The sequence below is a fragment of the Miscanthus floridulus genome, chromosome 16 (assembly GCF_019320115.1).
Source record: "Miscanthus floridulus cultivar M001 chromosome 16, ASM1932011v1, whole genome shotgun sequence".
In the NCBI taxonomy this organism is placed as follows: domain Eukaryota; kingdom Viridiplantae; phylum Streptophyta; class Magnoliopsida; order Poales; family Poaceae; genus Miscanthus; species Miscanthus floridulus.
In genome coordinates this window covers 56,214,510-56,238,686 of record NC_089595.1, presented here as the reverse complement: position 1 = coordinate 56,238,686, position 24,177 = coordinate 56,214,510, and the positions used below count along the sequence as shown (strand labels likewise).

The window sequence follows — 24,177 nt, the reverse complement described above, 5'->3', positions numbered from 1 at the left end:
GATGTTCCAACTCTATATAGACATAAATTTGTAAGACTCCAAATGACAAAAGGTTGATGAGGGCTTATAATAGTATGATAGAACGATGAGCATGACAATAAGCAATAAAAAATGGAAGTCGCATAAAAGGCCCAATCAAAAAAGTCTTTCAGGGAATATAGGGCTTTATAACGACACAAATACCTTGAATGAGATGTCTTGTTTGAGGAAAACTTCTCTGAGCCTACTTTGGCCACATGGATTGTATTTTAGGTTGAATTTGTCAAAACGATGAAATGTGCTTTTGTCTGCATGGACATCTAGCAAATCAACATTCAAATCGTACCTGAGAAAAAATAAGAATTATAAGCCAACAGTAGTGTCAGCATCATGTGTTAGGAATAGGCAACTCATCTGTTACTGTATCACAAGTGGGAGAATATACACGTGTATATCTTACAGAAAGGACCCTATGTAAGAGAAAAATAACATACCCCTCAAACTCATGGTGGCTCTGCAACACTAAGAGCCTATTTGACATAGCTTATGTCGGCTTCGGCTTCATCTATTTTGCGCTAATCGAGGCACTGTAGCGTGAAGCCGTTTTGTAAGCCGGGGTTAAAATGAACTAGAAGCCAGAAAAAGCCAGTTTTTCTGACTTCACCGGCTTTGGCTTCACCGGTGAAGCCGTTTTGGATGAGCCGTGCCAAATGGGCTTAAGTTTGGAAAGTACTCCCTCCGTCCCATTGAATTTGTCACTCGGGAACCGGAATTATGAGGGAGGCACGGTTTTCAAACGACAAACTCAATGTAACGGAGGGAGTAAATAGCTATGGTGCGCCCGTATATGTGCCTTTGTGAAGAAACCTCCCAAGACACATGGTGGAGTCACAACTAGAGCATGCAGCTATGATCTCTGATCTCTTGTAGGAAGCATCAACACCAATGTGCTTATAGTCAGCTCATTCTTCACAGGATCCCGAGCAATACTGACTGCATGAATGCTATCAGAAGAGAAAGGATTTGGTGTACTCACAAGCACACCCGTTTCCAGGGTCACCTGTGCAATCACAGCCGCCATAGCTCGCAGCTCAACCTCAACACTCTGAGGTGGCAAAGGCACAAGATGCAAGTGCCAGTGCGCTCCAAAACAGCAATCTCCTCAGCCATAGCATGTTGCCACTCCTGGTGGACAGCAGCCTCCCCATAGGTCGTGGGCTCAACCAAAGCAATAGCGGTGAAGCCAAGACGACTGGGAGAATGAATAGTGCTACGATCACTAAGAGCAAATCTTGGAGAAGACTCTGGGTAGGTCCAGGAAGAGATGGAGAGGAGTTGGATGGTAGAACAGGTCATGGACAGCGAGTGTAACAATGAGTGACCTCACGAGGAGGACATACCAGAGATGGGGAGGAGGTACCAGAGGCGGGTAAGGGGTAAAACGGACAGTGGTGGGGAGGATGGAGATGGTGGCAAAACGAAAAGCAGAGGTGGAGGATGAGGTCGAGATGACAACAGAAGATACTGTTAGACATGTAATCTGCTGCTCCATCCCCCTTTCCGGTCTAGAGGAGCACAACAACAGTAGCAGCTCCCTCCCTTTTCTGTCAATAGGACAGCAAGTGGGAGTATGGCTATAGCAGGTAAAATAGTAGCAAGTACGTGCAGCATGGCCTTAGGCCTTCTGCAGTGTGGTCAGAGAGTGATGCCCAAAAGAGGAGAGAGAGTGTTTGGGCATCACTCCCAACACTGCAACAAGTGGTGCTTGTTTTGATTGGGGCCAGAAAAGTTGGAAGCGGTGAATCTTCATTCACCCGGTGCCAAAACATAAACAATAATTGTTCACTGTAGCGCTGTCAGAACAGTTACAAAGCCGTTGGCACACAGACCTTCACAAGGCCGTTGGCCACACACGCACACAGACCTTCGAAGTTCAAAACACATAGACGCTGGGCACACAGGCCTTCAATATTCAACGTTCACATGGACTGGCACACAGGCCTTGAAGTAAACATGACCGTTGTCAAATATCTATAAATACAAGTAACTACCTGTACATGAACACATAGATCTCTCTCTATTCCCTCCCTCTGTAGCCATGGAGAACACAGCTTCATCTCTGACAAATATTTTGAACTCTGCAATACAAAGTGGTGAGCCACAAAATCCAAGTGGTGAGCCACAAAATCTAGCTAGGCAGCAACATCATTTTCCTTCACCCCAATACCCCATGAACTATCCACCACAATTTCCTACCCCTTTCCACCCCCAGTATTCACACATGTTCGGTCCCTTTGGATCCCAAACAAACTACCCACAATTCCCATTCCCATCACAAGGAAGCTACCAAGGTACCTCTTACCAAGGGATGGAACAATACCCACAAGGGGTTGGTCATGCATCACAAGTTGGATCCATGGGTTTCTTCCAAGGTTTCCGAGGGGCTAATTCACGGGTTGATGAGAGCAGCCCCATTGGTTCATCTTCTCCAGTGTCCCAAGAGCAACAACAGACTGGTGTTCCTCCTGCAAACACACCAGTTTGGAGTGACAATGAAAGCAGCCCTGAAGAAAGTGAAAAGAAGGAAGGTCGTTTGTTCTGGAGTCCGGAGGACAACCTTCGGTTAGTTAGTGCTTGGCTGAAACATTCCACTGATCCAATTGTTGGAATTGATAGAAGAGGAGATAGGTACTGGAAGGATGTTGCAGCAGAGTACAATTTGACTGCACCCAAAGATCGAAGAAAAACAGGTGCTCAATTGAAAAATCATTGGACCAAGACTATCCCTTTCATTACCATTTTCAATTCATGCTATGAAAAGGAGAAGAGAGACCATGCTAGTGGTGAATCCGATGATCAAGTTATGGAAAGGGCTCGTGCTGCGTATAAAGTAGCTGCCAAGAAAAAGAGGCCTTTTGCACTTGAATATTGGTGGAAAGCAGTGAAGGATCAACCAAAGTGGAGTAAAGCTTACCCAATTGAAGAAATGATGAACAAGAGAAGCAAGGTAAATGCATCAGGTGCTTATACTTCTTCAAATCAAGATAGTGAAGATATAGATCCTGTCATTAGGTGTCGACCTCCAGGACGAAATGCAGCCAAAGCTCAACAAAAAGGCAAAGGCAAGTCAGTACAGTCACAAGACAGCATCTCAAATGAAAATGCGAATCTGTTCAATGAACTTCAGTTGAGAAAAACTATTGCTGCTGAAAAACTAGCTGAAGCAACACTTATTAAAGCTGAAGCTATTAAAGCTAAAGCTGAAGCTGAAAATAAGATTGCAGACAATGAGAAGGAAAAGGCAAAGCTACAGACATTGGGTATGTACATGGCCCTGTTAGATAAAGACACTTCAAGCTACGATGAAGAAGCCATGGAAAGGCACAAAAAAATGTTGGCATACTTATCTGAAAAGCTTTTTAGTTGAGGCTATGTAGCAATGTAATACCTTTCTAAATTCAGGATATGTAGCAATGTATTAGCTTTTTTTCAAATATTTTGTGCTATCTATGTACAAGACTTGTAAGTTTCAATGTGCTACCTTGTATCAATGAATTAACTTGCTGGTTCTGCATGCACTATTGCCATATATTGCCTGTAACAAACAAGATACAAATACATCACACATCAGAGATAAAAAATAGCTAGCCAAAATTAATACAAAAGAAAGAATAGTTGTTCTGACAATACATATAGATGTTGTAGAAAAGAAAAGTGGGTCTGACAATAGATCTGTTGTAAAAAGGACAGTTGGTCTGACAATGTGGCTGTTGTAAAAGCAAAAGTTGGTCTGACAACTAATATAGCTGTTGTAAAAACAACCTGTTGCAATGAACTAGCCGTTGTGAGCTCCCTTGTATAAAATGAGGACCCTGCATTGCACCATGCACAGACCATATCTTCCACCAGACAGTTTGTCTTGCATCGAGCAAACCAACATCAGTACAGAAGTTCCATGGACCCAAACATGTCCATGAAAATTGACAAAGAGTCTGATAGTGAAGATGAAGTTGACCAATTCATTTGGGACTTCATGAATGATCCAGTGGAGGCTCAAATTGAGGCACAAATCAGAGCTCAGATAGAGTCACAACATATCGGTATGTCTACTCCAAACCAAAGGTTTCATAGAAGGTACATTGAAAGAGGGCGTGAAGGTGCTAGGGATCGTTTAATGTCTGATTACTTCTCAGAAAATCCAGTATACAATGATTTCCAATTTAGACGGAGGTATAGGATGAAGCGACACCTGTTTCTGAAAATTGTGCAGACCCTTAGTGAGTGGTCTCCTTATTTTGTCCAACGGAGCGATGCATTTGGAAAGGTGGGCTTTTCACCTTTACACAAATGTACCGTTGCTATGAGGATGTTAGCATATGGAACACCTGCAGATTTGTGGGATGAAAATCTATGAATCGCTGAAAGTACAGTTATCGAGTGCATGAATACTTTCTGTAGAGGGATCATTGAGTGTTTTGGTCCTACATATTTAAGAAAACCAACTACAGAAGACATCCAAAGGTTACTTCATATAGGTGAAGCGCGTGGATTTCCAGGCATGCTGGGTAGTGTGGATTGCATGCATTGGCAATGGAGGAACTGTCCAGTGGCATGGAAGGGACAGTACACTCGTGGAGATCAATGTGGACCAACTGTCATGTTAGAGGCAGTTGCCTCACACGACCTGTGGATATGGCATGCATTTTTTGGTGTTGCTGGGTCAAACAATGATATCAATGTCCTTAATCGATCACCTTTGTTCACTGATGTGGTACAAGGAAGAGCTCCAGAGGTTCATTTCACAGTCAATGGCCATGAGTACAACATGGGATACTACCTAGCAGATGGTATTTATCCAGAGTGGGCAACATTTGTGAAAACAATTCATTTGCCTCAGTGTGGAAAAGACAAATTATTTGCAGAACATCAAGAGGGAGCAAGAAAAGATGTGGAGCGTGCCTTCGGAGTTTTGCAAGCTCGATTTGCCATTCTACGAAGCCCAGCACGCATGTGGCAAGTGCGGTCACTCGCTGAAATTATTTATGCATGTATTATATTGCATAATATGATTGTGGAGGATGAAAGGGATTCTTTCAGAGTTCGATATGATGACAACTACGAGCATGAGTACCATGAAAGCAGCTCATCTGCACCATTGTTAGGATATGGACATGGGCCCATTCATGGATTTACTAGGGCTCTAGAGATACAAGAAGACATACGTGATCGAGATATGCATCGTCGTCTGAAGGCGGACTTGATTGAGCATATATTTCAGCGCTTTGGAGGCGGCCAAGCTTAGATTTATTCTCTCTTATCAAAATGTTTGTACTAGTATATGTAGTTTTTCATTAAATAATTGTGCTGTTATGTATGAACTCTATCAGGGTCAAAGTGTACTAACTAAATGTACTATGTTACTTTACATTTCTATTGGTAATTCTTGTAAAAAAAATTCTATTGTAATCTGAAGCACACCATTTGGATTGCGTTGTGTACAGATTCAAAAGTATTCATTTTTCTTGGTTCGCAATAAACAAAACAAAGCACAATCACTTGATGTCAAGATCTTTCGCGAGATAAAGTAGTACCTGCAACATCACACGAATCAAGGCAGCAGCACCTGCGTGCCTTCCTCCTCCACTATGAAGCAAGGCAGCAGCAGTAGTCTGCGTGCCTTCCTCCTCCAGCCTCCGCTTCTGCAGCAGAGGCCTCACCTGAAGCTCCATCCGCCATGGCATTCACGCCCACTGCGGCCTGCTGCAAGCCTTCCCTGGCGCTGGCACCGCGGGCGTCGTCCCGCGGCTCGGCGGCCCGCGCACAGGCGGCGCTCCTCTACACGCCCTCCACCTCCGCGTTCTGTGGCCTCCGGGCGCCCGCATCCGGCGCGCCGGTGGCCCCGCGCTGGCGCCGCTCGGCGGCGTCCACGGCCATCGTCTGCGGCAAGGTACGCAGCGGGCTTCGTAGCTCTGGATCGGCCCTGACGGCGACGCCTTCGACCAGATCGGCAGCTGCTCGCGCCTCTGGAGAAGCTGGATTTGGAAGAGCATGGTTGGATTTGAGGGAGATCCATGGCACGAATTGGGAGATCAGAGGAACGGGAGAAAGGGGAATTTTCCATCGCGCGAACGAAGAAGGCAACGAGAGTATTTTATTGGAACTGGGTCCCAACCGTAGCAGACGGCATCGCTCCCAAAAATTTTCCACACTACAGCTGAGTGGGCAGCGGTGCCTATTACTGTACAACGGGCCCATTTATTTTGGGGCACCGCTCCCACACTACAGACGGCCTTAGGTATGGGCAGCATGGCTCCTTATTTTTTACTTCTGTTTTTACTGTATTCCTTTGCTTCTATAAGAAGACAATGGCTAGCTGCAGCCAGCTAAGTTCAGCAGCCCCATTCACTTGTGTTCATACGTGTGTGTGGTCTGTTCTCCTCATCTTCAACCTCCAGCGTGTGTGTGTGAGTGAGAGGGGTGTGGTGCTACAGACCTAAGACAAAGTCGGCCAACAAGTCATATCGGAGCCGCAGTTGGGTGATCACCGGCAATATCAGGAGCAGCAGCAGGTTGTTCAATCTCCCTAGACCGCCGGGGACGCCGGCCATCACAATCACCAGAGCGTCAGCAGCTCGTGGTGCAGCGAACGGTGAGGGAGGTTGGCGGCATCCAGTACCCTGTTCTCACCTGCACCAACTACGGCGAGTGGACCGTGCTGATGAAGGTGATGTTGAAGGCGTGGAAGCTGTGGCACACCATCGAAACTGGCACCGAGAATGAAGAGGACTGCGTTGCCATGGAGGCGATCCTACGTGCCATTCCACCGGAGCACGTGGAGTCGCTTGGCAGCAAGGATACCCGAAGCAAGCTTGGGACGCCCTCAAGGTCATGCACGTGGGCTCAGACCGCGTGAAGAAGGCGAAGGTGCAGCAGCTTCAGCGAGATTACGAGGCCCTCGTTCCGCGAGGGGGAAGCGATGGAGCACTTCGCGCTGCGCTTGCAGTCACTGGTCAGCCAGCTCGCCGTGCTTGGTGTCACCATCGACGAGGAGGATGTCGTTGCCAAGTATCTGCGAGTGGTGCCCACAAAGTACGTGCAAATTGCGCTCTCACTCGAGACACTGATGGACCTGTCCAGGCTCACCATCGAGGACGTGACAAAGCACCTCAAGGCGGTCGATGACCGGGTCGAAGCCACAGCAATGACGACAGCCAGCGGCAAGCTGCTGCTGACCAAGGTAGAGTAGGCGGCTTGCATGAGCGAGCGGCAGCCCAGGGCAAGCTCCTTCGGGTCGTCCGGCCACGGTGGCGCAGGGAAGCATCGCGGCAAGCCACAGCAGTGGAAGACAGCGATGGTCATGCATTTCTAGCCACGATACTTGCCGCACACCGGCTACTGGAAACCGGCTCTAGGAACCAGCTGTACGTGCTAGACCTCCATCCAATGCAGCCGGTATGCTTGGAAGCGAGGCAAGACGATGAGCCATGGCTGTGACATGCCCGTTTTGGGCTTCTCAGCTTCGACGCGCTAGGGAGCCTTGCACGCCAGGAGATGCTGCGCGGTCTCCCACTCATCAAGCACATCGACAAGCTGCGACTGCCATTCCCAAAGACGGCGAAGTACCACACCAGCGACCTCCTCAAGCTCATGCATGGCGACCTCTGTGGGCCAATCACCCTGGAGCCACATGGAGGTCGCCGCTACTTCTTGTTGCTGGTGTACGACTGCAACCGCTACATGTGGTTGCAGGCGAGCAAGGACAAAGCGGCGGCGGCGATCATGAACTTCCAGGCATGGGTGGAGGCGGAGTCCGGAAAGAGGCTGCATGTACTGACGATGGGCCGAGGTGGGGAGTTCACCTCACTAGCGTTTGGTGAGTACTGCACCGACTGTGGCGTGTTGGGGCACCTCTCTGCGCCGTACTCGCTGCGACAGAACATAGTGGTGGAGCGGCACAACCAGAATGTGATTGACATGGCGTGGAGTATGATGAAGGCCAAGATGATGTCGACAGAGTTCTAGGGCGAGGTCGTCTCCATGACGGTCTTCATCCTCAACAACACACCAATGAAGAACCTGAAGGGGTGACGCCATATGAGGCCTGGTACGGGAAGAAGCCGAACATGTTATTCTTGCGCACGTTCGGTTGCGTCGGTCACGTGAAGTTGACAAAGCCCCATCTCTCCAAGCTGGAGGACGAGCACACCGATGGTGTTTCTAGGCTACGAGGCCAGCAGCAAAGCCTATCAGCTCTACGATTCACACGAAGGCAAGGTGACTGTCTTGCGTGAGATCCACCTCCTCCTGGCCCGCCACCCTAGCACCTCGGGTCACTAGGTGCTCGACGACGAAGGTGCCTTGTGTTGGGGCACCATAGGAGGTGGATCCTAGCGCAGCAAGTCCAGGCAGTGCTACATCTCCACAGACAGCGACATCTGGCAAGCCTACAAGTTCGCCCACATTGGGCACGAACGACCTGCTGTGGAACAAGAGGGGTCTCCGTCGAGCTCCATCCACTTTGTGTCTCCCCTAGCGACATGTCTTCACATGACGACACCTACCACCAAAGAAAGGAGGTGTGTTTCCAAGTAGTGAACGACATCATTGGTAACACCAACCCTATCAGTCAAGCGAGTCGAGTCCTCGACGACGAGGAGCTTCTGATGATGGGTGCGGAGGAGCTGCCAACATTTGTTGATGCCGAGCACGATCAACAGTGGCGATCGAGGAGAACATGATGTGGGAGCTCATCGGCACACCGCTCAGATGCAAGCCAATTAGGTTGAAGTGGGTCTACAAGGTGAAGCATGGCGACATCGCCAAGCACAAGGCACAACTCATCAAGGGCTTCGTGCAGAGGAGGGATCTACTTCAAGGAAGTCTTTGCACTGATGGCTCGAATGGAGTCTGCGCCGCCTGCTGGCGCTGGCGGCGAGGATTGGTGCATCCACCACATAGACGTGAAGTCCAAGTTCCTCAACGGGTAGCTCACCAAGGTGGTCTTCGTAAAAAAAACCACCGGGCTTCATCATTGAGTGCAAGGAGCACAGGTTGTTGTGGCTATGCAAGGCCCTCTATGGGTTGTGGAAGGCTTGTGGAGCCTAGAACATCAAGCTCAACACCACCATCGGCTCTCTTGGCTTCACCAAATGCGCCACCAAGCACGCTGTCGGGTTCATAAACTCAGGGTCCCCAATGGACCTGCTTCCCTACAAAAAAAACTTGGCCCAGCAGATGGTGTTGCGACAATGCGCGCCTCCTGGGTCGGCCCAGATACGTAATAATAGGATAGGGCAACGATCCAGTCCTCGACCGGAAGGCCTGGCCAAGGTGGGGACACAGACCGACTCTGACCTCCTTTTCTGACCGGGGATATGCCAGACCTTTGCTCATGATTCTTCCTCGACCGGCATGGTTGGAGCCAACTAGGAACGACCAACCGGGGACGCCCACTCGGTGAGGGCCCAGGGATCAGGCAAAGCAGATAAGGTAAGGCGCTCAAGTCAACCGCAATACAGAGGACCGTACCCTACAATGCCCTGCGCACCTTTAAGACAGTGCTGCCAGGTCATGTCAAACGGGCGCTATGCAACCTTCTAGGCATGCCAGAGTACAAACAGTATTGTAGGCACCAACGTTTGCCATACCAAGCGAACACGGTAGAGCCTGCCACATGCGTCTGACATAAACAGTATTGTGAGCGCCGATGACCGTCTTGTACCCGACAGCGTGGGCAACAAGACTAGGTAGCACACGTATCCATTCTCTCTTTCTCTGACTTGTAAGGCCATCCCCTTCAAACTATAAAAGGGGATGCGCTCTCTCCTCTCTGGGGGACGTTCTCTTGGTTCTCCAAAGAAAAGAGGTTGGACATTCTCTCTGGCTCTAGACAACCTAAACAAACGAACAGCTCAACGGTTCTAGAACCCCACAGCTACACAGAGCATACACTCTAATACTTAGCACACGTTAGAGCACCCGTCACTCTCGCCCATTCGGTTCAGAGTCCGACCGGGCCTCTAACACCTCCTTCTCATTCCTATTCGTTTGTAACCCCACAGCAAACTTCGAGCACTTGGGCTTAGGAATAAAGTCACCGACCGACTAAAAGTGGACGTAGGACACGTTGCCTAAACTAGTATAAATCATATGTCATTGAGTGCTAGGCCACATCCGATCACAACGCACGGCAAAACTATAAATATTTACTTGTTGGTCACTTTTCGCACCGACAGACGCCCTATAAACACGACAGATGGGGAAGGGGCACCTCATTGTCGGCGTGTATGTGGATGACTGATCATCACTGAGGCAAGGTAGGAGGACATCGACGGCTTCAAGTGCGAGATGACAGCCCGTTTTCGTATGAGCGATCTTGGCTTGCTCACCTACTACCTCAGCATTGAGGTGAAGTAGGGGAGGAGCTACAAAATGCTCTGCCAAAGGGTGTATGGGCAAAAACTCCGGGAGTAGAGCGGCATGGCGGAGTACAAGCCATGTCAGACGCCAATGGAGGAGAGGCTCAAGCTATCAAAGGCGAGCACCATGGCAAAGGTCGATGTCACGCACTACTACAGCATCGTCTGTAGTCTACGCTACCTAACTCACAGACGACTAGAAATTGCCTTCACCGTGGGCTATGTGAGTAAGTTCATGGTAGATCCAAGGGAGGATCATTAGGTTGCGGTCAAGCACCTGTTGCATTACATCAAGGGAAGCTGTGACTATGGCCATACAACATCTTCCCCAAGGACAGCAGAGTGGCACTGCAGCTCAAGGGGTACAGCGACAGTGACATGGCGAGCGACGTCGAGGGCCAGAAGAGCACTTCCGACATGTTCCTACTTCCTCCTGCTCGGCTCATCCCCTGTCGCCTAGGTGGTTTCATTGTTAACCTATGAGGCGGAGTACATCGTGGCGACCACGGCTGCATGCCAACGAGTTTGGCTCTGTAGGCTGCTGCACAAGCTCACCGGTGAAGAGGCTCGTGCACCGACATTGATGGACTATCAACCCACCATCGCCCTTGCAAAGAATCTAGTCCTCCACGATCGGAGCAAACACATCGACATCAAATATCACTTCATTTGTGATTGTGTCGATGGAGGATAAATTGTACTCAAGTTCTCATCGACTCTGGGCGGCAGCTTGCAGACAGCTTCACTAAGTTTCTCAGGTGTGTTCGGTTCCAGGAGCTTCGGGCCAAAATCGGCATGATCGATATCAAGGAGTAGCAGCAGGATTGGGAGAAGAAATGTTAGGTTTGTAGTCTACTGCTCCCCCCTCTGGTCTAGAGGAGCACAATAGTAGCAGCTCCCTTTCTTGTCAATATAGCAAGTGGGAGTCTCTCTGACTTCGATGACGGTCACAGCACGCACCACAGAACTCGGTGCCAAACAACTGAAAGTCCTCCATGGTAGAGTCAAGGTGGCGAAACGACTGAGCCTCCTCAACAACAGCAAGATTCATCGCCTCATTACAAATCACGTAACTACTGCAAAGCTGAGCCCACATTTAACAGATCAAATTCAATGCTCACAAGGAAGATAGCCTTAGCACAGGCCTCCTCAGACAACCAAGTCTCATAGGCAGAGAGATCAAACTGTCCATCTCAACCTCATATACCACAAGAAGAGCCACCTTGACATCAGCAGCAACATTAGCCAGGTAGGTAGGCGGTGTCGGAAGAGCCAGACATGGCAGACATTTCCACTCACCCTGAGGTAGCCCCCACAACTGTTGTCTGCCTATGTGGTTCTCCATGTGAAAGACGAATTTGCCCCAATTGGTGCCAGACCAGGACCAGGACATGGAACGAATGCCATGGCCATGCTACAGTCCCCTACTTCCTGTTGCACCTCCCTTGTCCCTTTTTTTACTCAAGGCTCGTGGCAAGTGGAGTGCACACGAGAGGCCACGACTAGGTCCGCTACGGTAGACTGGGCAGACGCGAGTGGCACAGGCATAGGCGCACATTGGTGGCACAACAGTGTGTGGTGCAGCCGCGCGGTGGTGGCACACCAGTGGTGGTAGTGGGGGGCGCACTAGGGGGACGGCGGAGGGATAAGAGGAAGATAAAGGTGAAGTTGCCAACTAACTGGAAAGCATGCGGGTGGCTCAACCAACATCCACGGCACGATGAGATTTGGATCGAGGGAGACCCTAGCTGTGATACCGAGGAATAGGCAACTCATCTATTGTTGTGTACCTCTTACAGAAAGGACCCTATGCAAGAGAGAAATAACATCTAATGACATGAACATAGGAGAAATCCAAAACATACCCAGTTAAGTCCAAGCTCTCAAAAACCTCGTTTAAAGTCATATAAGTACCATCTCTGAAAATGACCACCTACAAAGACATATTATGCACAAAAAAATTGTAAGGCGATAATCTTATCATGTTCCATAAGGGCCAGGAAAGTCATTTGACCAATTAATTAATGAATATACCTCATCAGGTTCTTTTCTTAGTTTGGATTTTATGAACCTCAACAGATGTTTTTGATTCATGCATGCTGAATGATGAACATGAGTGTCAACCTTCCTGACATTGTAAAAATCACGATGCGGTGCAGTCTTCTGGGCAAGAAATTCCCTATCCACATTTAACATCAGATGAAATTTAAACTTCTGAAAGGAAATAAGAAATGCATCACAGCCAAAGAACTGTAGGAGAGCATTCAAATATTTTTCATTGTATATATATGAAGGAGGTAAACAATTTTATGACATGATTACATGCTCAAGAAGATTTAACCGATTATGGCAGACAGTTCTTGTGTTCCCTGCAGCCGTTTGTTATGACGGGCCTCCAGTACAACCGGCGACAGCCAGCCAGTGGCTAAGGAGGCACCGTATGGGCTGGCCTAGGGCCCGGATCAGTTGCTATTTTTTAGGAGATCAGTTTCTATTTTTAGGAGAAAAGATATTATATATATTTAGGCTGTAAAACACTTTGGAGAATTAAGCAAGAGCAAACCTAATTGCCCGGCTTCCTTTAGGGAGCCGGGAATTCCAGAAACCCTAGCAGCCGCCACCCTCCTTCCCCCGCGCGTGTTCCTGCCCCTCGCTCAAGGAACCACGGCGCCTCACTGTCGTTCGTCGTCGTTCAAATCTCGCCCTTCCATCTCCCACTCGTACAACTTACGATTGATCCAGGGTAGGAGTCGAGTTCCTATCAACCTGGTATCAGCAGTCTCAGGTTCGATGTCGACTGACCATCCCTCGCCAGTGATCTCCGCGTCCTCAACCACCATCGCTGCAACCACCGCGCCCCTGTCCTCGGCCCTCGTCACGGTGTCTGGGTCGATCGCGCCATCTGCCGCGGCTACGGCGCCTGTCATGTCCGCTAAACAGATGACGGCGGCCATCCTTGACCTAGGGTGGTCGGTGGCGGCCATTCACGCCTTTCTCGCTGGTCCTCACGGGCCGCAACCGCCGACCCAGCCCCTGCCTCCGCAGCAACTGGCCCTTCCGCTGCCCTACAGCCAACAGGTCCTGCCGGCGCCGTCGCTGCCGTCCGTCCAGCATGCTTCATTGGCGCCAACCCGACCGGCGCCGCCGTCCGTGGCCACACCTGCTGCGGCTAGATACATCTATGGCATGCCCCACGATGGCGCACCCTCTTACGCAGAACTGATCGCACAGCCGCCTCCGCCCCACGGCGTGCTGATCACCCAGATTTCGTTTCCCCGATCGCCATCGCGTATTCCGGGCTGGCCTTCGGAGCCGGCACCCATCTACACTACGGCGACTACACTTCCCTACGTGCCGCCGCCGCCCTCGTCAGGGCCAGTGGTTGCCCACGGTGGGGTGCTCGCGTCAGGCATCCTGTACGGGGGGGGGGGGGGGGGTTGACGGACCACTGTTCCATGGGGGCTCGCTGCAGCCTTCGTCATCGTCGTCCCCGGCACGCGACGACACTGCTGGGGGCGCTATTTTGGTCATCGGCCCAGAGCCTCCACCACCGAAGTTTTACAAGATCGAGTTCCAGACCTACGACGGCTCGGCCGACCCCCTGAACTGGCTCAACCACTGCGAGCAGTTCTTTCGGGGCCAGCGGACATTGGTCTCTGATCGGACGTGGCTTGCCTCCTACCACCTCCGGGGCGACGCGCAGACCTGGTACTATGCCCTAGAGCAGGATGAGGGCATGCCGCCGTGGGAGCGTTTCCGCGACCTCTGCCGTCTGCGTTTCGGTCCACCGCTGCAAGGTAGTCGCCTGGCTGAGCTCGGCCGGTTACCCTTTACGTCCACTATGCAGGAGTATGCGGGCCATTTCCAGGCAGTGGCGTGCCACACCGGGGACCTCTCTACCTGTCAGCACGTCGAGTTGTTCGTGGGCGGCCTCCCGGACCATATCTGGGTGGATGTCGAGATGCACACTCCGTTGGATCATTAGACGGCCATGTACTACGCCCGAGCGTTCGAGCCGCGCACGGTAGCCCTGCAGGCACTGCCGGCGGCGCATGGCGCTCGCCCTCCGCCGCGTCCCGCGCTGCCTCCACCAGGCCGTGCCCCTACCGCGCCCCACGCACCGGTCGGTCCTAGCGCTGCGGCGGCCACCGTAGCCCCGGGCGCGTGGCCTTTTCGCCGCCTTACTCCAGGCAAGCAGCTGGAGCGCCATCGTCAGGGCCTCTGCTTCAACTGCGACGAACCGTATGTGCCGGGTCACATGTGTCAGTGCCTCTTCTATATAGAGGGTGCCGACTACGCCGACGATGACGCGGCGCCCGACGCCGCAGGCGCGCCCATGGCCATGGAGGCGGTACCAGCAGCCTCGGACGCGGACGCCAATGTGTTCGCCATCTCTCTCCATGCCTTGGCAGGTATCCACACGGAGAACTCCATGCTCCTCCTTGTGATGGTGAAGGGGGAGCACTTGCTTGCACTGCTCGACACCGGCTCCACGCACAGCTTCATGCAGGGCGCGACCATGCGACGCCTCAGCCTCATTCCGTCAGGGGGTGACCAACTGTGCGTCACCGTCGCCAACGGCGATCGCCTATGCTACGAGGGTGTCGCCCGCAACGTACCCATCAGCATCGACGGCGAGCACTTCTCCATCACCTACATTGGTCTTGACCTCAGCTGCTTCGTCTTCATCCTCGGCATCGACTACCTACGGACACTAGGCCCCATCGTGTGGGACCTAGAAGCCATGATGGTTGCCTTCACGTGCCAGGGACGCCGCATCCTCTGGCGGGGTGTGGGTGGTGCCGATGGGGCTGCTCATGCAGCGGCAGTGTCCACCGACACCCAGCAGCCCCTGCTGGACCATCTACTTCAGCAGCACATCGGCATCTTCGACGAGCCGCAAGGCCTTCCGCCGGCTCGCCCCTACGACCACCGCATCCACCTGCTGCCGGACACGGCGCCCGTCGTCGTACGACCGTACTGCTACCCCCAGCTTTAGAAGGACGAGCTGGAATGCCAGTGCGAGGCCATGCTCGCCTAGGGCATTATTCGGCCCAGCACTTCGCCATTCTCGACGCCCGTCCTCCTCGTCCACAAGGCGGACATGTCCTGGCATTTCTGCATTGACTACAGGGCCCTGAACACCAGGACCTCGAAGGACAAGTTCCCTATTCCAGTAGTGGATGAGCTCCTAGACAAGCTCCATGGGGCCCGCTTCTTCACCAAGCTCGACTTGCGTTCGGGTTACCACCAGGTGCAGATGCACCCCGACGACGTGGCTAAGACGGCGTTCCGCACTCACCATGGCCACTACGAGTTCCTGGTGATGCTGTTCGGCCTCTCCAACGCACCGGCGACATTCCAGGCATTGATGAACGATGTCCTTCACCCATACCTACGGAGGTTTGTGCTAGCATTTTTTGATGACATCCTGATCTACAGTTCCTCATGGGCGGAGCACCTCCAGCACGTCGCTATCATCCTCAGCGAGCTTCGAGCGCATCATCTCCACCTTAAGCACTCGAAGTGCTCGTTTGGGGCGTCGTCCGTGGCCTATCTGGGTCACGTCATCTTCGGGGACGGCGTCGCCATGGACGCCGACAAGGTGGCCATGGTCGCAGCTTGGCCACAGCCGTGGTCGGCTCGCGGGCTGCGGGGATTCCTCGGACTCGCGGGCTATTACCGCAAGTTCATCCGGGAGTTCGGTATCATCGCCTCGTCCCTCACGCGCCTCCTGTGGCGCAACGCGTTCGCTTGGGACGCCGAGGCCGAGACGGCCTTCCAGGCGCTCAAGCGCGCCCTCACCACCGGCCCGGTGCTGCAGATGTCGGATTTCGGCAGGCCGTTTGTGGTGGACTATGACGCCTCCGGCGCCGGGTTCTGCGCCGTCCTTCACCAGGGCGTGGGACCCCTAGCGTTCTTCAGCCGACCGTTCGCGATGCGTCACCTCAAGCTCGCGGTGTACGAGCGCGAGCTAATCGGCCTGGCGTCCATACTTATGGGGACGACATTTTCTTATTCGCACTAACCATTACAGCTTGAAATTCCTTCTCGACCAATGCCTGTCGACGGTTCCACAGCACCAGTGGATCAGCAAGCTGTTCGGGTTCGACTTCACTGTCGAGTACCGGCTAGGACGCCTCAACACTGTGGCGGATGCGCTGTCCCGCCGTGACACGGACGAGCCCGCGGTGACCGACGCCGGCGCTGCGCCACAGCAACCGCAGTGGACGCCTAGAGCCTCCGACAGCGCCTAGACGCCGGTGAACTCCAGGGCCCGTGGCGTTTCGACGACGGGTTCCTTCTGCACGGGAGCCGCATCTCCGTCCCCGACCACGACGACCTGCGCCATCAGGCGCTGCTCCTGGCGCACTCGGCCGGACACAAAGGGCGTCCAGAAGACCCTCCACCGCCTCCGCGCTGACTTCTACATACCCGGGGACCACACTCTGGTACAGGACTAGGTGCGTGCTTGCGCGACGTGCCAGCGCAACAAGACGGAGACGTTACAGCCAGCGGGGTTGCTACAGCCACTGGAGGTGCTGTCCTAGGTGTGGGCGGATATCTCCATGGACTTCATCGAGGGCCTTCCCAAGGTGGGCGGCAAGTCCATCATACTCACGGTGGCCGACTGCTTCTCCAAGTACGCGCACTTCCTCGTGCTCGGCCACCCCTACACCGCGACGTCCGTCGCCCGTGCCTTCTTCGATGGCATCGTGCGGCTCCACGGGTTCCCGTCGTCTATCGTCAGCGACAGGGACCCCGTGTTCACGGGCCACGTTTGGCGCGACCTGTTCTGGATGGCGGGCGTCAAGCTACGCATGAGCACAGCTTTCCACCCACAGACGGACGGGCAGTCCGAGGTGGTGAACAAGGTGATAGCTATGTATCTGCGGTGTGTAACAGGGGATCGTCCGCGTGCTTGGGTGGACTGGCTGTCGTGGGCGGAGTACTGCTACAACACCTCCTTCCACACCACCCTCCGCACCACGCCCTTCGAGGTGGTCTACGGTCGTTCCCCGCCACCCATCCTGCCGTACAAGCCAGGGACAGCCCGTTCTAAGGCGGCTGCCGTACTCTTGCGCACCCACGACGAGATCCTCGCCGAGGTGCGCCAGCGCCTTCTCCAGGCCCAACAGCTAGCTAAGAAGACCTACGACGCCCATCACCGCGACGTGGAGTTCGCCGTGGGCGAATAGGTCTGGCTGTGCCTCTTGCACAGGACGGCGCAGTCCCTGGACCCCCGGGCCAAGCGCAAGCTGGGTCCCCGTTTCGCCGGTCCGTTTCAGGTGCTGGAACGCATCGGCAACATCGCCTATCACCTCCAGCTACCCGAGGGCGCTCGCATCCACGACGTCTTCCACGTGGGCTTGCTGAAGCGCCACCGCGGCGACCCTCCGTCCGCCCCTGCGAACCTTTCGCCGGTGCTAGATGGCCGGATCCTTCCTCCACCGGATCGTGTCCTGCAGGCACAGCAGCGGCGCGGTATCTGGCGCCTTCTCGTCAAGTGGCAAGACCTACCGGAGGAGGATGCGACTTGGGAGCCGCTCCAGGCGTTCCGCACAGAGTTTCCCGCCTTCCAGCTCGAGGACGAGCTGTTTCAGCAAGCGGGAAGAGATGTTATGACGGGCCTCCAGTACAACCGGCGACAGCCAGCCAGTGGCTAAGGAGGCACCGTATGGGCTGGCCTAGGGCCCGGATCAGTTGCTATTTTTTAGGAGATCAGTTTCTATTTTTAGGAGAAAAGATATTATATATATTTAGGCTGTAAAACACTTTGGAGAATTAAGCAAGAGCAAACCTAATTGCTCGGCTTCCTTTAGGGAGCCGGGAGTTCCAGAAACCCTAGCAGCCGCCACCCTCCTTCCCCCGCGCGTGTTCCTACCCCTCGCTCGAGGAACCACGGCGCCTCGCCATCGTTCATCGTCGTTCAAACCTCGCCCTTCCATCTCCCACTCGTACAACTTGCGATCGATCCAGGGTAGGAGTCGAGTTCCTATCACTGTTACTCGGAGAATATAATGCAAGTCCGTGAAGAAGGTTGTGGCATCAGCCACAGGATAAATGCTCTCTGTGCCTGAGCCAGAAAAGAAAAGAAGGGGGGGGGGGGGGGGGGGGGGGGGGGGGGGGGGGGAGGGGGAGAATGAGTCATGAAATTATCTGGTTAAGCAAGCGAAGTACACCAGTAGAAGAACGTACAATCTTTATCCGCATAAACATGGACAACGCCATCAACCATTTGGAAGACATGCTGAAACCACAATTAGATGGAATCTCAAGGACAAAAACGGGGAGGATATCATAAGATTGCAATAAGCAGAACTAAGGTACCTCTGACTTTGGTTCACGCACATAAGTGAACGGGTTGGGGTTAGGTTTTGGAGTACAGGGGTCATTTATGGCCTCCTTCTCCCATGGAGTAACCTCTTCTCTAAAGAGATAAGAGTCTCTTAACTCGAGGCACTTCTGAAGGATTTTGAACACCTCAATTTCGTCAGCAGTTGGAATCTCTGCCATAAATAGATAACACCATTCCCCATAAACTTCCATAAATATTGTACAGAAAAATTCAATTCAGTTATAGATTTTCTTCAGCTGAATAAACAAGTTTCTCAATGTATCTGAATTAAATTTCACATAAAAAAGATCATAAACTAATCAACAAGAGAAATAAGAATCTGGCCAAGCACAAAACCCAACAATCAGCCTGTTCGCTTCGTCGTAAACGATCGTAAATTTTCAACTAAAACAGTATTTTTCTCTCACACCAAACCAACCGGCAGTAATAATCCACGATCGTATCAGCACCAGCCGAATAGGCTAATTTAGAAGTTGTAATAAAATTTACCATGGTTTTCCATTATGGTTCTTGACATACTCCAAATATTGAGACAAAATTATGAAGTCCTGTATATCTAAATGACTACTTTGGAGCATAGGACTAGAGCATCTAGGCACTCTGTCAAAAGAGTGTGCTTAGAAAAAACTCGAAAAGCATAGCAACGTTCAAGCAGGTGATCTTACCAGAGCATGTGAAACAATAAAACTATTGAGTCCTTCTAGCTCTGCCAAAGTTTCAAATGAAAGGCTATTGTTTCACCCCTTAAATCAGCATTGAGAACTATTATGTATTAACAATGCCATACCCTCTGGAGTAGTTAACATCTTGATAAATGATTCTTGCTGAGGTTCTTTTCGTAGAATATCTGCAGCAAACTGGGTCAGGTTGAACTGCATGAAGACCATTGGATATACTTTTTGACCGCATCAAGCTTGCTGCAGCTAATGGTTTGGCAGCCCCATTTTCCACAATTGCATTTCCTTTGTGTTCTCCTTCCTGTTCAAAATGTATTCCCAAATTAAAAAAAAAACTGAGAGGTTTTTCAGCCACTTTCTCTACCAAATGGGAGAAGAATATAGTATTTGTATAGAATTGGTCCATGCATCATAACAGCAACCAAATTAAACTAGCGTAATGTCAAACACAAATGCATTATTCGAGTACATCTTTGACTGTGTTTTTAATGGCTCTACTCCAAGCATTACAATGGTGTTGCGAGCTGTCACTTATGAGTGAATCCTTTGGTGCTCGGCTGGAGGTAGTTCTGGTCGTGTTGCTTTTGGTCTTTATTTTCAGTTTATGTTCTATTAGTCTTCTAGAGTGCTATAGGTGTTTGAGTGTGTGAGTGTTGTTGGGATTTCTTCCCCTCTGCTTCAGACCTTTCTTCTTAATGAAATGATATTAGCTCTCCTGCGTGTTCGAGGGAAAAAAAAACAGTGGCCGATGAATGTAGGGCGTGTTTTTGGTTCTCCGCCACACCATGCCACAGCAAAGTTGAGGCTCCCACACCTGCTGACATAGCTGTTTAGATTACAAATCAAGTTAGGCACGCCACAGCTCTTTGCATTGATCTACAACAGCAAACTTGCCACAAGTGTCACGGCCATTTTTTGCACCGCAGGTGTGGCGACGCCACAGTGCGCATGGCAAGTTCCAGCTGGGAACCAAACACGCCCATAGTCTTTGGTGCATGGCAGGTGCCTCTAATCTTCAGGAGCTTCTTGCTAGGTCACCCTCCCCAGACCTCTAGGCTCCGGTTGGTAGACTGCTGCCCAATTGGTCGTATTTTGCTCTACTATGGGGCGAGTTTGTTTGTTGTTCTAGCTGGTGTGAGTGTATGTTGTGTTTCTGGGTGGGGCTGTTTTACCCTCATTCCTCACCCCTGTACCTCTTTCTCTCTTAAATGAAATGACACACAGCATTCATTCAAGGAAAAAAATTAAAGATTTTTTCAATGAACCTTCCGAACTTCACCCCATTAGAAGTCATATAGAGGGGCAGCTGAAGCAGTAGGAGAGTTAAGAGATAGGGTGACAGTGCATTCCTTTTCTACGTCAAGGTAGCCTCCGTCATTCACTAAATCCCTATACCATTGTATGCTAAATGTAACGCAGATCATTTGATGTTAACACTTTGCATCATGCAACATTCACAATATAGCAAGCTTCATTTCATATAGACTTCAGCCATACCCTTTCAAAATGAACCGCAGCAAAGAAATTACATCATTATTTGACATCAGGAAATGTCTCGGGGGCAGGTTGGCGCATGCTGCCATGTTGAGGATACATTTAGTTTCAGCCCTAGCAAGCAACCACCTCCATTGCATCCAGTAAAGGAGCTTATCGCCATTACATTTCAATGCAAAGACAAGTTGTTTCACCGGGATGGCGGGATGTTGGAGTGCTGTAATGTCATGAATCATGTCTCGTAGTTCACAGGAATCCACATTGGTTCACTTGTAGCCTGAGATAACTTTTTCTACAGACTTGTAATCATTAAATGAAAGAAAAACAGTAGAATAATCACCCTGTCTCCACAGATCCATTCCCAGAACCTTTTGACTTTTAACTCCCTATACCTTGGAACATGTAATCATACGTGATTGATGTTAGGTTTCATGCACCAACCAAATAAACCTAAAAGCTTAGGCTATTGGGAAGAGGTGGGCAATCCACTAATACATCGCAACACTCCCACCCACGCGCAGGCATAACAAGGTGCAAACGTGGAAATAAAGGGAGCGGAGGACTTAAAAGATGACTCGAACTTGAGACCTCTGGCTTTGATAACATGTTAGGTTTCATGCCCCAACCAAGTGAACCCAAAAGCTTAAGCTACTGGGAAGAGGTGGGCAATCCACTAATACTTCACAACAGTTGAATCCAAGGAATGATGGTTAATATTTTTACAAACTCAGATAAATGATGGAACAGTTCATTCTCAATAATCCCTAAAAACTTTTAGCCACAAAGCCACTTAAACCATGGGCATTATCTCTACCATTTCAAAACAAATGCGTAACTTCCGGTGGTTCCTTGCATGCAAACTCATACCAAGGTCTACTTTGACATACAAAAAATGGGGAAATTGGATCCTTACCATCGAAAGAACACGTCTTTAGATATATACCATCAAAAGAATTAGTTTGAGATATTTACCATCAAAAGGTAACAATGTTACAGCTATTTACCATTTTCTCTACTTATGTTAGTCTGGTAGCTGGTTTCAGATTTTTTGGCCAGTCCATATTTTACCATGTTCCGATTTTGCCCATGAGACTAAATGAATGCCGCTGCTTCTAAGTCTCACGCGGAGAGAAAAAAAAGTAGTGCGCAGAGAAAGGGCATTTCACGCAGAGAAAAAAGAAGCGGCACATCTCCTTGCCACCACCGCCGCCGTGCTGCCCCGGCGGTGCACTCCCCGGCAATGCACCCTAGCGCCCACTGCCTCCTCCTCGCACCCTAGCTCTTCTTCTTCCTGCTCTCTTTTTGTTGTTGTTCTTAACCCTAAGTTTTCCCTCTCTCCTAGTGCTGAAAAATCGACCTATAAATTGAGCCATATGTATCCTTCTGAGGTTATAGAAGGGTAACAATCTTTTTCTCTCCTTTTGAAACTCTAAAATTTGTAGCTATTAGCATCTAGTTTGCTAGTACAGTGAGGAGATGACATATATAGCGCTTTGCAAAGGGAATAAAATTAGTGGATGAGGATCTAGAATTGTTGTGTTTATATGTTGCTGAGGTGTTGTGTTGGTATCCTACTAAATTTTTATTTACACATGCTCTCCTAAAGTACAGTTACACAGCGCTAGAATGGGGGCCTAATATGCAAGGGCAAAATGGTCAGAGATAACTTAGAGTTAACAGAACTGGTCAGCTTCTAACGTGAATCATGTTTTGATGGTAAATATCTAAAACTGATTCTTTTGATGGTATATATATAAAGATGTGTTCTTTTGATGGTACGGATCCAATTTTCCCTACAAAATATAGCATGCATGGGGCGGGCAGTAGGGGAGGGGAGTAGAAAACTGACAACAATAACAAGTGGATGATGGGAACTTACCAGGTTTCCATTTGTGTTCATGTAGCCATCGTCACTATTTTGTATAGCATCACATGATCCATCTGCACTCTTAAGTGCACTTGCACTGGCAGCAGGGGACTTGGGTGACTTAGGTCTAATTATTTCAACCCGTCTAGTTGAAACTGTCCGGGCAAATTGTTTACTGCCTGCAATAACCATCCATTGCTATAAAGAGCTATTGCAGAGATAAGAAAAGTAAACTTCACTGCCTTGCATAGAAAAAAAAAATGATGAAAAAGTATCACAGATGTCATGTAGCTTATAGACAGCTCATGCCGATTAAATAGATATTATTATGATGCTATGCATGATGGCATCTCCAGATTTAGAATACAGAGGTCATAAAATTATGCTTGGCAATCGAGGTGCTAAAAGTTTTGCTTTGAATATTGACTAATTGTAACAAATATTAGTGCTTCAATAAAGAATGACTGATTGCAGACTTGCAGTGTTAGCTTCCCACAACTTTCATGGCGCCTAAAGCTAAAATTCAGTATGCACATGCTCCATACAAATGTATTTAGAAGTTCCACTCGTTCTAATGATTTGCTTGCTTCAAGAAAAAAGAGAAGTATTGCCCTCGGTGTTGAGCGCTTGACGCAATAGTCAGAAATTCGATGAGCAAACAACGTTTTATTTCATTTTTTTATCTTATTTTGTCATACTCATACCCAGGGCGCCCGATCGGAAGCCATTCCACTGCCTAACCCACCTATCTCCGAGCAAGTTCCCCAATCCTATCCACCCCACACTGCAGTAATCTGCACCCACGCCAACTGCACACCCCCACACGTATCCATAAACTGGGGAACAAAAACATACCGTCGGGGCCCACGTTCAGTCTAGGCAATCCCTGGGGATGTCCAGCAGCTGCAGCTCCGCGCGTTCGAGCGCGCCACCGTTGGCGTGCGGGCCCACGACCCCATGCGCATCCTCCTCCTCCACGAGGTACCCGCCGGAGGCGAGCCCGCCGCCGCCGTGGCCGCGGGCATCATAGAACGCAGAGAGGTCGGGAAGCGAGGCAGAGCCGACGGCAGCGCGGCGCGGCGGAGGGAGCTTCCCGCCGGCGGCGGCGGGGGGGGGGGGGGGGGGGGGGGGGGGGGGGGGGGGGCGGCGGGTCCTGCGGCGATTGGTGGAGGCGGAGCGAGCGACCTGCTTGACGGCACGGTAGTGAAGGTAGTAGGCCGCTACGGCGGCGAAGGAGGCGCCCACGAGCGCCGCGAGGGCGAGCTGCAGCTTGTACGACGAGGCGGAGCCCGAGGAGTCCATTGGCGCCGGGCCGCCTGCCGGTGAGGTGCGAGGGGCTCGTGGGTTTAAGGAGGTGATTAGGCTGGGAGGGGGATTAGCATT

At 50.9% G+C, this 24,177-nt stretch overlaps 2 protein-coding genes and 1 pseudogene across 8 annotated transcripts; 2 read left to right on the top strand and 1 right to left on the bottom strand.

Annotated features, from left to right (window-relative positions):
- Positions 1 to 1,663: 1,663 nt before the first annotated feature.
- LOC136512355 (probable AMP deaminase) lies at positions 1,664 to 24,177 on the bottom strand. 7 transcript variants are annotated; one of them, XM_066506322.1, is made up of 12 exons: positions 23,650 to 24,177; positions 22,807 to 22,973; positions 19,544 to 19,734; positions 18,729 to 18,907; positions 18,597 to 18,648; positions 18,199 to 18,474; positions 12,432 to 12,576; positions 12,263 to 12,330; positions 2,954 to 3,574; positions 2,597 to 2,873; positions 2,342 to 2,504; positions 1,664 to 2,117 (listed from the first exon to the last, which is right to left on the bottom strand). In XM_066506322.1, the coding sequence occupies exons 3-7, from the start codon at positions 19,641 to 19,643 to the stop codon at positions 12,488 to 12,490; spliced, it is 696 nt and encodes a 231-aa protein (XP_066362419.1). In that variant the 5' UTR covers positions 19,644 to 19,734; positions 22,807 to 22,973; positions 23,650 to 24,177; the 3' UTR covers positions 1,664 to 2,117; positions 2,342 to 2,504; positions 2,597 to 2,873; positions 2,954 to 3,574; positions 12,263 to 12,330; positions 12,432 to 12,487. The 7 variants fall into 7 exon arrangements, with proteins under 7 accessions (XP_066362419.1, XP_066362420.1, XP_066362418.1 ...); XM_066506323.1 differs by having other exon boundaries at positions 1,664 to 2,504; positions 2,597 to 2,702; positions 2,813 to 2,873; XM_066506321.1 differs by having other exon boundaries at positions 1,664 to 2,504; positions 2,954 to 3,083; positions 3,521 to 3,574.
- On the top strand, positions 2,396 to 3,406 carry LOC136510706 (glutathione S-transferase T3-like). The gene has a single exon (XM_066505069.1). It carries the CDS (start codon positions 2,396 to 2,398, stop codon positions 3,404 to 3,406), a length of 1,011 nt encoding a protein of 336 aa, XP_066361166.1.
- LOC136510705 (uncharacterized) lies at positions 3,935 to 5,281 on the top strand (annotated as a pseudogene).

Excerpts from the sequence above, each read along its gene's own strand:
- LOC136510706 (XM_066505069.1), top strand. The coding sequence starts at position 2,396 with ATGGGTTTCTTCCAAGGTTTCCGAGGGGCTAATTCACGGGTTGATGAG.
- LOC136512355 (XM_066506320.1), bottom strand. The coding sequence starts at position 19,643 with ATGGTCTTCATGCAGTTCAACCTGACCCAGTTTGCTGCAGATATTCTA. Across the intron at positions 18,908-19,543 it reads GATGTTAACTACTCCAGAGG|AGATTCCAACTGCTGACGAA; the intron begins GTATGGCATTGT and ends TATTTATGGCAG. Across the intron at positions 12,577-18,198 it reads AAAGGAAGCCGAGCAATTAG|GGAATTTCTTGCCCAGAAGA; the intron begins GTTTGCTCTTGC and ends AAATGTGGATAG.